Source organism: Camarhynchus parvulus, chromosome 15 (assembly GCF_901933205.1).
Source record: "Camarhynchus parvulus chromosome 15, STF_HiC, whole genome shotgun sequence".
Classification (NCBI taxonomy): Eukaryota; Metazoa; Chordata; class Aves; order Passeriformes; family Thraupidae; genus Camarhynchus; species Camarhynchus parvulus.
The window spans coordinates 8,485,243-8,497,306 of record NC_044585.1 but is presented as its reverse complement, the minus strand read 5'-3'; the positions used below and the strand labels follow the sequence as shown (position 1 = coordinate 8,497,306).

The window sequence follows — 12,064 nt, the reverse complement described above, 5'->3', positions numbered from 1 at the left end:
GTACATTTTTTTAAGTGTTTTTCTTTAGTAAAGTAGTGTTCTCAAAGTAATGTAGAACTGTTTTTCTAATGCAAGAGAGTGGCCTGGTGATCTGCAGCATGTTGATGTCTCTCTGGAGATTATATGGGAGCCCTTTTTTTCAGATATCTTCAAATACATCTTTTCCCAGATATTGACCTAGCCTCTTTAAGATGTTTGCTGTAATTCGGAAGCATCCTGCATTAAACTGTGTGGCAGTGAAAGTTTTTTTTCTTGGATTCAGCAAAATCACTTTTTACAATATTCACTTAGGAAGCTTGTGATGAGTCTTGCCAGCTTCAGCCATCTGCAGGAAGATCAGCATCTGACATGATCTGTTTCTGTGTTCCTGGGGTGCCAGAGTTTACTTTTAAAGGCCAAACTATGATCTTGCTCTAGACTTTGACTTTTCCTGCTCTTGCCAGGTTGTTCCAGCCCGTTCAGTATGGTCAGAAGCCGGAGGGCAGGACTGTGGTTTTCCCAAGCACTCAAGTGCAGCGCACGGTGACCACGGCAACGGTGACTCAGCAGGGACAAGTTCGAGGCAGATCCCCCATAGCCACGGTGTCTTCAAATCAAGGTAAGGAAGTCAGTGCCACCCTGGTCACCTGCACCTCAGGATAGACAGATACAAGTTAGTGTGTTTAATAGAACTCCTTTTCCCTCTAGCTTATTGGTCTAGAATACTAATGGCTTAAATATACCAACAGACTAATTGCCAGTAAAATTCCCCACTAGTTTCTCCAGTATGATCTGCCAGTATAATGCAAAACTAAGCTTTGTGTAACCTGTTAGCATATGGAGTAAATATGCCACAGTTATTTAAACCCCGAAGATGTGTAATGTTCTGTCAAAGATGGGAATGTACAGTGCTTCTCTGTATTTATTTAGCCTTTAAACAATGCTTTCCAAATAGATAATGTTGTAAAGCTAGGATGGAGTAAGAGGTGTGGCTAGAAATCCCGGTGTGTAAGGACAAAGCCGTTCTTGTAGCCGTGTGATTATCCTGTTGGAAGGTTTCTTTTTAATGCAGGTTGTTTAAAAGAGCGGAGTTAAAACCTCTAACAGCTTGCACAAACAACCCTTATTGATTGCAGCTGCAGCAGCACAGTTTCAGACAACTCAGGCTTCCACCAGTGCTCCAAGACACCAGCCTGCAGCGACCTTCACCACAGCAACTAGCGCAGCCAACCCTGTGAAACCGCGGGGCCAGAGCGCGGCGCCGGCCCCGCAGCCGGGCCAGCCCCAGGCACAGCCACAGCCCCCCCCGCACACCATCCAACAGAGTGTGCTGCCTCAGAGGCTCGTACTGACCTCTCAGGCCCAGGCACGGTTGCCTAGTAAGTGGCCTCCCCTTTCAAGGTTTCTCCCACCTTTGTACTACAATGAGGTTAAGTTACTAGGCACCCTAAGATGTGTACAGAATCGTTGTTTTTTTTTCACTCTTCTGATTAGCCTTGCTCAGTACGTTGCTTATGACCAAGGAAAATCGAAAATTGGATAAGAAACAATAGAATTGCTGTGGACATACATTAGCGGTGTCAACTTAATCTCCTATTTCTGCATGTTTCTTCTGCTGGCAAGACTTCCTTCAGACCAAATGTTTTAGCTCTCTCCTAATTATTCCTTTCATGTTAAACACTAATCCATCTGCTAAAGGCCTCTCTGGCGGAGAGGAGCGTCGCCACTGTTAGGCAGAGAAAAGTGATGAGGCTTTGCTTTAAGGTTGTATGTGCACTGCCTATTAGCATGTGTAGAGAGTACTGAGCACTGATGTATTAATTTTATCTCTGGGGTAATGCACTGCCTTTACAAAAGCTGAATTTTCACACCAGTATTTTCTCAATATCATAAAACTTAATGCTGAAATGCCTCTAACCTTTCTGCATTTAAATCACAAAAAGCTTGGTCCTTGCCACTTCAAAGCTTTTTGGTTTGTCTAAATGCAGATTGCTTAAAATAAATCATGTTTCATCAGCAAATTTTGGATGTGTATTTAATGTGCCACCCATAGGAATATTTTAATTTCTTCCTTAAACCTTCCTTCATGCTCTTGAAAAGGCAGTGAAAATCACTTTAATGTCTATACTTGTTCTGTTGCAAAGTGTCACATGAGTTTTCAGGTAGCTCTTAACTTTTTTGCTAATGAAAGTGGTAATTTCTAAAATGTTGATGTTCTTACCCTTTAAACAATCAGCTTCTTTCCAGTTTGTCCAACAAATATAGAAAGCAATACCTGCTTAACTTTTATATGACACTTTTGATGCACTAAGTATAATTATGCATGGAAGGCGCTTCAGCACCAGTTTACTAACCAAAATGTAGAATTGTGAATATTGAACAACTTGCCTCCTGTTTTGATTTTTTAATGCCTGTTTCCCTCCTTAACAGGTGGTGAGGTAGTAAAAATAGCCCAGCTGGCTTCTATAGCAGGAGCACAAGGCAGGATTGCTCAGCCAGAGACCCCAGTGACTCTGCAGTTCCAAGGGAACAAGTTCACCTTGTCACACAGCCAGCTCCGCCAGCTCACGGCAGGGCAGCCTCTGCAGCTACAAGGTACTTACTTCAACAAAGGAAATTTTCCACTGTTCACAATGCTCATGTTTTTATATGGGCACCATGTTCCTTGTTGCTGGAGATTTTTCCATCCCCAGTGCTGGTATTGTCCTGCTCTTCCTATTTTCTGTGAGCCAAGGTAGCTCTGGTTTGAAAAATAAATGCCTATCAGATGAAAGGCATGGTTAGTTTCTTCTTCTGTATTGTATATGAAAAATGTTGTTATTTCCTTTGTTTCCACACCCATGCAGTGCAGCTAAAGTAAGGTGAGGCATTATTTGATAAAAACTCCCTGCTGAGCAGAAGCAGAAAAACTGAGAACATTCTTGGTTTATTTTGAAATTGTGTAAATAATACTTCAAGATTGGCATGCTTCTGAATTTTGGTCCATTTATTGCCCTTGTCTGAATGCTCTACCTACACTATATTTTGTTCTCAAATCTGCCTTGCTGGTGGTGTCTATTGCCACTGGCATATCTGCATTCTCTGTGGCCAACTAAATAGAGGAAATGTTAAATGAAGACTTTCTGTTTGATTGGGTTTTGTCCAAATTTTATATAAATACCTGGATTAGAATGATACCCCTATGACATGAAACTCCTCTTCAGCTGTGAATACTTGGGTGTTTCCCTCCTTTTTGGCAGATTGGTGTAATGAACGTGTGTGGTAATATTTAACATAGTTTGAAGCAGTAATGATCAGCTTGCAACACTTAATAGATTTTGCTAGAGAACACGAATTCTTTTCTATCCTAATGTGTATTAAAATTCTCCACTGCAGGAAGTGTCCTTCAGATTGTGTCAGCCCCTGGGCAGCAGTACCTGAGGCCTCAGGGCCCCGTGGTCATGCAGACAGTTTCCCAAGCAGGAACAGTGCAGAATGCCCTGAATGCTTTAGGAAACCAGCACCAGGCAGGTGGCCCAGCTTCCACTGCAGTCACACAGCAAGGTGGGTTCTCCAGCCTGAAGAAATGTCTCTGTCTAAATATTCAATTGTTAAAAACACATTCATATAAATGAGGCAAATCTTTGCAGTTTGTATTTCATATGTGCTGGAGTTTTAAGAAAATTTTTATTACAAACTTAGGGGAGTGTGTAACTTAATTATAGATTTTTGTTTTTTACCCATTTTGCCTTTGGTCAGATTTTTTTTGGGAAGAAGTCAGTTTGAAATACTTTGTTAATTTTTGCAAGGAAAAATCAAGGGACATAATTTTTTATACTGGCAGAGAATGTCCAGTGATTGTCTCCATTTTTCCACATTGATTTTGCTTTTATCTAATTTCTTTCACTTTTCTAGCTGATCAAGCTACAGTTTTCCATTTCCCTCTGCAAATGTTGCTTAAGTATTTGGTGCCTTGCTGTAAATGTGATCAGTTCCTTGCTTAAAAACACAACCAAGAAGTTGACAAAAATAATGGAGAAATTAATGCATTTACAACAAAACAGCAGATTATTTAATGAAGATGAATATAACACTAGGAGTTCATTCCCTGGAAATGGCCATGTGCTGTAATTTTCTTGGGATATAAAAACCCATTCCTTCAAAATGGTGTGATGCTCTTACAGTGTAGTTAACTGTCTGGGTAAACATCTGCTAATAGTTGAAATCACAATAGTGCTACTGAGATTCCATCATATGTTTTCCCCAATTTGTAGATACACTCAAATGTGTTTGCTGAAAAATCTTAATGATTTGCTCAAGATAAGTTAAAACAATCTTTTTCTGAATTAGAACATTTTCTATTTTCTATTGTGTTCATATTAACATTTTCTGAATGTCAATGTGTATTGCACTATACATGACATTTTGAATAAAGTACAAATGGAGCACAGCACTTTGCTTTGTACAAAGCAAAATAAAATTTCATTGATCTATCTTGGATTTTTGTGAGAACAGTTCATGTGAATATCTGTCAGAGATCTGATGTGTAACAAATTTGCAATACTCAATGGACATTTAGACTAAAAATTTGTCTGCAGCAATGATGTGTTACAGCTATGAAATGTCTACGTACTGAAAATAATAAAGAGACCAATTTTCAGACGAATAAATGTATAAACACAAGGTTTATCCTCAGTTTGTATTCCAGGGAGAGCTGCAGTTACTAACTTGCCATCTGGTGACATGGGAGCAGTGTTAAAACCAGCACCTTTGCATGGACAGTCACAGGTACTCAATTTTTATTTTCTCGTGGAAACACCACTTTTCAGAATCAATAGTAAGTCTGTGTAGTAGATGAAAGCTATAATTTGCAAAGCTGGAATTAATTAGGGACTTTGATGATTATAGAGTCAATAAATATCCCAACTTCTGTCCATGTTTCAGGTTGACAGATCTGATGCATTTGTAATCCATAGATAAGATAATCTGGTGTATAAAGGCAGCTGACAGCTTTCTTGTGCTGTGATAGACAGGTTCTTGTAACTGTAATAGATTTTAATTATGTATTAATGCATAAATAAAGAAAACGTGGGTTTTTTATGTTTTGAACACGATGGCAATTGGGCAAATTTTTATAGATTTGCAATCTTAAGTTTTTGGATAAGACACTCAAGCAACTTACAAAGTGCACGGAAACATCAAGAATATATCAAAAGCTATGAAAATATACCTTTAAAAATCAAGAAGATACTAAACTAAGGTAGAATTGACTCTTTAATAGGATCTGAATTCAGCTGTAGTCTTCAAATTTTATCTGAAATTTATACCTTGAATAATTGCTCTAAGTAGTAATTCTACTCTAGGATCTATACTGTGATCCTGACAGTTTCTAAAGAAACTCAAATAGATAGATTCTAAAGAACCTCAAATCCCTCATTTATTATTACTGTGATGAGCAGCAGATGTGGTTTTCATTCACCTTCTCTTGGCAAAGGAGACGTTTGAGGAGAAGAACCGGCTCTTGAAGGAGCGCCTGGACAGGATCTTCTCGGGCAACGAACGCCGCTGCTCACGGGCGCCGGTGTACGGCCGGGATGTGCTGAGAGTTTGCTCCCTGGCTGGGGACACAAAGGCCTCCCAGCTGCCTTCCAGTCAGGCCAACAGCTGGAGGTGGGCTGGCTTTGTCAACTGCTGCCTTTCCACAAGTGCCTGCGGAGGCCCAAGTAACCCCTTGAGGGAAATGATCCTGGGGTTGGTTCAGCAGCAGGAATCTCTAAAGGATCTTGTTGACAGGTAATGTGTGACTGCCTAACAAGCCTCTACACATCTAGTTGTTTCTAAAACACTTCCCAGCAAGGCTTAAAACCTTGTTTCTGTTGATGAGCTTATTTGGTTTAGACTGGTTTATTTAGCCGTAAATGACGTACAGCATGGAAGTAAAAATAAGTCACTTCCTGTTTCCTTTGATCTTTATAAATGTTTTCAGTGCCTCTTTCCTAATTTCAAGCCCAAGTTCAGCTGACCATACTTAGGCTTACATTCTTATGCTTTTGGATTTACTTGAATAGGTACCACTTGGACACAACTAACAAGAGTTAAGGCCCAGAGATGCAGGCAGAAGCTGGTTTAGCCAAGGCTGATTTTCATTGCTGTGTCTATGATTATTGATGATCATTTTGTGTGTAGCTTTTTAAATCAATATTGCCTTGTTTTGATGCTTTTCACAGGGCTCTCTTCGTGTTGCCAGCTGCAGTTGCTGCTCCCCCATGTTTCTATGTAGCAAATCCTCCCCCTTCATACAGTCACAGACTGAAACTCCTGAAGCACAGCCTGAGGCAGAAGGCAGCTCCACACTTGCATCAGTTGCAGCAGCTGACAACTCCTCACTTGCTGCAGTTCCCTGACCTCCGGCTGGTGCAGTATGACTCAGGTAAAGGACATTTGCTGACGAGATTTCAGTCATTTCCTCTATCACATGCATGGAATTTCTATATAAAACCATTATTGGTTTTTCTGTTTGAATTATAGGAAAATTAGAAGCTCTTGCTGTGTTGCTTCAGAAATTGAAATCTGAAGGGCGCCGTGTGCTGATTTTGTCGCAGATGATTCTGATGCTGGACATACTGGAGCTGTTCCTGAATTTCCATTTCCTCACCTTTGTGAGGATTGATGAATATGCCAACCAGGAGCAACGGCAGGTAAGTGTTCCCTACCAGCTGCCCACTGGTACAGCAATAAGTGCTGCCCAGGCTTTTATACACTACAGCAGAGAAAAGAAATTTACCTCATTTTCTATTCAGTTTGAAACACTTGACATGTTTTTATCCCTTTGTTTTATTAGGCTATAGTGAATTTGATTTGGTATTTTATTTTGGTGTATGATTTATTTAATCCTTGTTTTTATTCTCTTTATGTAGGAGCTGATGAAGATTTTCAACAGAGACAAGCGCATTTTCTGCGCCATCCTCTCCTCTCACAGCCGTTCCACAGGAGTCAATCTTGTTGAGGCAGACACTGTTGTGTTCTATGACAATGATCTGAACCCAGTGATGGATGCAAAAGCTCAGGAGTGGTGTGACAGAATTGGGAGATGCAAAGATATCCATATATACAGGTGATGGTGACAGTCAACATCTGCTCTTTAACATGTTTTAATGTGAGGTTAGTTCAGAGCGTGCTGCCCTGGATGATCTGGAATAAAGTGGAAACAGTGCTGAAAACCACTTGCTTTCAATAAAAAAAATGCCAGGGTATCTATCCTATGAAAAAGTGGGGGGATTTAACACCAAATGTAATAAGTGAATCATACCTGCGTGGGTACTGTCTGTTAGTCTACATGGAATTTATTAAGGGATCCTTTTCATTGTTGATTTTTGTTTTGTTTTTTCCTTTTTTTTTTTTAAATTACATAAATTATTAAAAGAAAACTCTAAAGGTCGTTGTTTTTTTCTGGGCCTGCACCATAACTAAAAAAACCCCACATACTACCACATTTTAAACATTTAGTGGTATTCTCTAAGGACAGTTTGTCTTTTTGTTTCTGAAAACTGGTTTGTAAATGAATTTCCAGATTTCTATGGTGTTTTCCTTTTTTTAGGCTTGTCAGTGGTAATTCTGTGGAAGAGAAACTTTTGAAAAATGGCACAAAGGACTTGATCAGAGAAGTGGCTGCTCAGGGAAATGACTATTCAATGGCCTTTTTAACACAGGTAAGTTAATATTCAGAATGCATTGAAACATCCATGTTGCAGTGTTTAAAAAATTCAAGCATCTGTGTTGGAGTGTTTAATAGCAGTTTAGTAGAAATCTGTCTGGGCTAGAATTAATAAGGAGGCATATTGGATTTCATGATTGCTTGAACTCTCAGTGTTGGGGCCACATTCTTTCAAATATTGTCCATCTGTTTTGTTCTGTTATTTGCATAGTGATGCACAGATATCACCCATGACTTAATATATTGTGGTTTCTGCACCCTGCTGCAAAATTTTGCAAGGCTTATAAGGGTGAAGGTCTCAACAGCTTTAAAAATGTGAAAAAAGCTTAATAAATGTGGATATTTAGAGAGATAGTCTCTGAATTGCTGCTCTGAAAATACATGAGACCGTGACTGCGCTGTTGAAGCCAAGCTATCCTGGCTGGCACTCCTGATATAGAAAAAAACAGTATGTTCCCAAAAACTGAATGTATTTCTCTTTTTTCTTTCTATTTACCAAGCAAACAATTCAGGAATTGTTTGAGGTTCATTCTCCTATGGAGGATTCTGGATTTAGAGTGAAAGCAGAAGAATTTGTAGTACTTTCTCAAGAGCCATCTCCAGCAGAAAATATTTCACCTAAAGTTGCAAGACCATTCATAGAGGTAATGATTAACACACACGTTAAAAATACAGCTGTGCAACATTAGTATTGAACAGCTGACTAATCCCATTTTATTTGGGTAAATTCTGTCAATCTCTTTTTCTTGTAGTTTTATGCCCTTTTGTCATTTGCCTTGTGACAAAACTTCCAAAAACCCAAAGCTGAGTTTTATAATTTCTGGGACTGTTTCTCTCGCTGCAACAGAGACTTAGTCCAGAAATTTGTGTTGCATTTTAGTGAACTCTTCATGGAGTTTCTTTTAATATTTTTGAAGTCTTAATTATTTTTAAAATATATCTCTCTGAAAGGCCCTCAACAGCATTGAACGAGAGGATGAGGAGTCAAATGATCACATACAAGGAAAAGGATCTGAGTCAAGCATTGAACCTTTAATCTCAGAGCTCTGTGAGACAAAATACATTGAAGAGCCCTCACAGCTGCAGGAGTTAGTTGCTGTTGTGGATCAGGTACCATGACTTCTCTTGGATAGCTGATTGAAAAGTAATGTTCAGTTCAAATGTTTTAATTTCTTTGCAGTCTGACCTTAAAGCAACTTTGTTGTTTCTCCCATTAAATGGAAGGGAGATCTCCCGCAGCTTTAAAATGTTAAGATGAGTTTGAAGGAGAGCTTTGATACATCATGTAATGTTTCTTTTGTTATCCTCAAAGTAACATTTTTTCCCTTTGATACTGCCCTCAGCTGACTCCAATTGAGAAGTATGCTTTGAATTATCTGGAGCTCTTCCACGGTTCAGTTGATGACAATGAGCCACGGTTGAGTGAGGTAAAACAAATCTTTCTTTGCCATGTTATTCTGTCACAGAACAACATTTATTATATTTTCAATATGAAATGGAAGTTTCTCCAATGATGTGGAATATATTGTAGGCACTTCTGTGGTCTTTTCTTGCTATACCTTATGAACAGCGTAATGTCTTACAGAGACCTCATTATTTTGGGATTCTCTGGTTTAAGCAGGTGTCAGTTCTTAATTTATTTTTTATAAAATGGGAATTGCTTTCAGCCAGGCTCAGCAAATATTTGTTGTACTCCATTGATAGCAGGGGAAAAAATTTCATTAGTTTTAGTGAGCCTGTGTTCTGGTTGTCTTCATTGCTTAACTGAAATTCTTTGATTGCTTTATATTGATGGTTTTAAAACCCTCCACAAAGACCAATAAATATCTTCTAAATGGCTGGAAAAGTATCTGTTAAGAAATTGCTATAAGATTCCTGTATCTGAAAATGTCAAAGGTCAAGGCATTTATCCATAAAATTACAAATTGATGATTTCTAATGCAGTGTTTTACTGTACAAAGTTTCTAAGCAGTCTGACTTTAATCTAGATGGAACTGAAAACTGCAAAGAAAGCCTGGGAAGTCCAGCATATGAAGGAGTTAAAGGAAAGAGAGCAAAAAATGCTTTGGGAGGATGAAGAGGAGCTTCTTACCTACACTCGGGAGGATGCGTACAACAAAGTAATTGCTGATTAGTCTTGTTTTTTCTAAGTAGTTATTTCTTAACAGTTAGTCTGAGAATACCTTTACCCTTTAGGTTTCAGTTAGATCATTTGAATTATGTTCTCTTTTTGCTGTCTAGGAATATGTCTATGAAGGTCCAGATGGACAAACTGAAATTATGCCAGTAAGTAAAAGTAACACAAGACAGCCTAAACAGGCTTTTTATTTTATGAAACATAAAGATCAGTGGAGAGTTAACATTGCAGTAATTACAGACTTTATTCTGTGCAGCTCTGGACTCCTCCTACTCCACCTCAGGATGATAATGATATCTACATAGATTCTGTTATGTGCCTGATGTATGATACCACCCCTATTCCAGAGTCAAAACTGCCTCCAGTTTATGTCAGGAAGGAGCGTAAACGACACAAAACAGATCCCTCTGGTGAGTGCGTGCTCAAAACTGTTCTGGGATTTATTGCTGAAAGTTTAAAAAATCAGAGGAGTTTTCATACCTCCTATATATTCAGAATGCATTGAAACACCCTTGTTGCTATGTTTAATAAATTCAGGCATCTGTGTTGGAGTCTGGTCCTGTACAGATCAAATTTGCATTTGAAGGGATGAAAATTCTTGTTCCACCATGGCCTTAAAGCAGTGGAGTCACTGGAAGGCCCAGTTCTTATGGTGTGTCTTCTCTTTAGACATAAAGATGTTCTTAAGAGGACAGTTTTAGACAGCAGATATTCTACTTTGTGAGCTAGGACAGGGCTGGCCTTACTTTATAACAGGCTCTGTTTAGTTCCTGGCTGTGCTTTTCAGAGCCAGTGGGGAATACTCTGTACGTGTATGAGCATTTTGCAGCTGTAGGCAGAGGAATCAAAGAATGACAGCATCTACCAATAATGCTTTATGTTTTGTCTTAGCAGCAGGTAGAAAGAAGAAGCAACGCCATGGGGAGACAGTTATCCCACCTCGTTCACTCTTTGATAGAGCAACTCCAGGAATGTTGAAAATGCGCCGGGAGGGCAAAGAGCAAAAGAAGAACATCTTGTTGAAACAACAGACACAGTTTGCAAAGCCTTTGCCAACTCTTGTCAAACCAGCTACTGAGGCTGGGCAGGATAATCCAGAGTGGTTGATCAGTGAAGACTGGGCACTTCTGCAGGTCAGATGATACCTGTGGCTTCTGCTGTCATTATGTTTTTATTCCTGCACTTTTATCTCTTCAAGGTTATTTCTAATTCTTAATGGCAACTTGCTGTCATAACTTGGAACAGCTTGCCTGTCATTTGTGCTCCTCTAAGGAGAAATTAAAGGCTAAAGTACAAAATGTGTGATTAAGCTCTATTGTTGTTTTAGAAAGTACTTACTAGTATTCAGATTAGTTGTGCTGGCTGGACACTGGATAATGCAGCTAAGGTTCTTCCCACCTTTGAGGGGAGAGCAGCATTTGAATAGCAGCTCCCCATTGTGGTATTTTCAGAGACCCCTGTTGAAAGGCGGAGTGATGAATCTGACTCCATGTTCTCAGAAGGCTAATTTATTATTTTATGTTACTATATTATATGAAAGAATACTATAAACTATGCTAAAGAATAGAGAAAGGATACAGTCAGAAAGCTAAAAGATAATAAAGAAAAACTCGTGACTCCTTCCAGAGTCCTGACACAGCCTGACTGTGATTGGTCATTAAGTCAAACCAATTCACATGTTGGATAAACAATCTCCAACCACATTCCAAAGCAGCAAAACACAGGAGAAGCAAATGATATGATATTGTTTTTCTTTTTCTCTGAGGCTTCTCAGCTTCCCAGGAGAAGAATCCTGGGCAAAGAGATTTTTCAGAAAATATGATGGTGACACCCTGTCCCTCTCATACCAATCTCCAAGTGTTTCCCTGCACATCAGTCAGCATTAAGGCACCTTATGCCTGGTTATTCTCTGTGGCTGTAGCTGAACACAGAGCCGTAGCCCTGAGCTGTCCCACTGTGGTAACAGTGTGTGGGCACACGCAGGTAAGGCAAGGTTTGGAAGATGGCAATGATTTGTCACCTGATGCATTTGTGCCTTTCTGTGTTGCAGGCAGTGAAGCAGCTGCTGGAGCTTCCTTTAAACCTTGCTGTTGTGTCACCAGCACACACTCCCAACTGGGACCTGGTCAGTGATGTTGTTAACTCCTGCAGCAGAGTCTATCGCTCGCCCAAGCAGTGCCGCAACCGATACGAGAATGTCATAATCCCAAGGGAGGAAGGAAAGGTGAGCTCACCTGCAATGATGCATCTTTTTT

The 12,064-nt window shown here is 39.6% G+C and overlaps 1 protein-coding gene across 17 annotated transcripts in view; it reads left to right on the top strand.

Moving 5' to 3' along the window:
• Positions 1-12,064, top strand: part of EP400 (E1A binding protein p400) — a 48,492-nt gene that overhangs the window by 23,276 nt on the left and 13,152 nt on the right. For 8 of the 17 annotated variants that reach the window (XM_030958626.1, XM_030958625.1, XM_030958624.1 and 5 more), the window contains 18 exons: positions 444-598; positions 1,116-1,358; positions 2,410-2,574; positions 3,355-3,522; positions 4,655-4,746; positions 5,453-5,751; positions 6,186-6,388; positions 6,487-6,656; positions 6,876-7,072; positions 7,556-7,667; positions 8,173-8,316; positions 8,624-8,782; positions 9,016-9,099; positions 9,661-9,792; positions 9,914-9,958; positions 10,066-10,219; positions 10,701-10,942; positions 11,860-12,033. In XM_030958626.1, coding sequence (XP_030814486.1) covers positions 444-598; positions 1,116-1,358; positions 2,410-2,574; positions 3,355-3,522; positions 4,655-4,746; positions 5,453-5,751; positions 6,186-6,388; positions 6,487-6,656; positions 6,876-7,072; positions 7,556-7,667; positions 8,173-8,316; positions 8,624-8,782; positions 9,016-9,099; positions 9,661-9,792; positions 9,914-9,958; positions 10,066-10,219; positions 10,701-10,942; positions 11,860-12,033 — 2,938 coding nt within the window. The remainder of the gene's footprint in view (positions 1-443; positions 599-1,115; positions 1,359-2,409; positions 2,575-3,354; positions 3,523-4,654; positions 4,747-5,452; positions 5,752-6,185; positions 6,389-6,486; positions 6,657-6,875; positions 7,073-7,555; positions 7,668-8,172; positions 8,317-8,623; positions 8,783-9,015; positions 9,100-9,660; positions 9,793-9,913; positions 9,959-10,065; positions 10,220-10,700; positions 10,943-11,859; positions 12,034-12,064) is intronic. The other 9 variants (XM_030958627.1, XM_030958615.1, XM_030958631.1 and 6 more) reach the window with 6 other exon arrangements.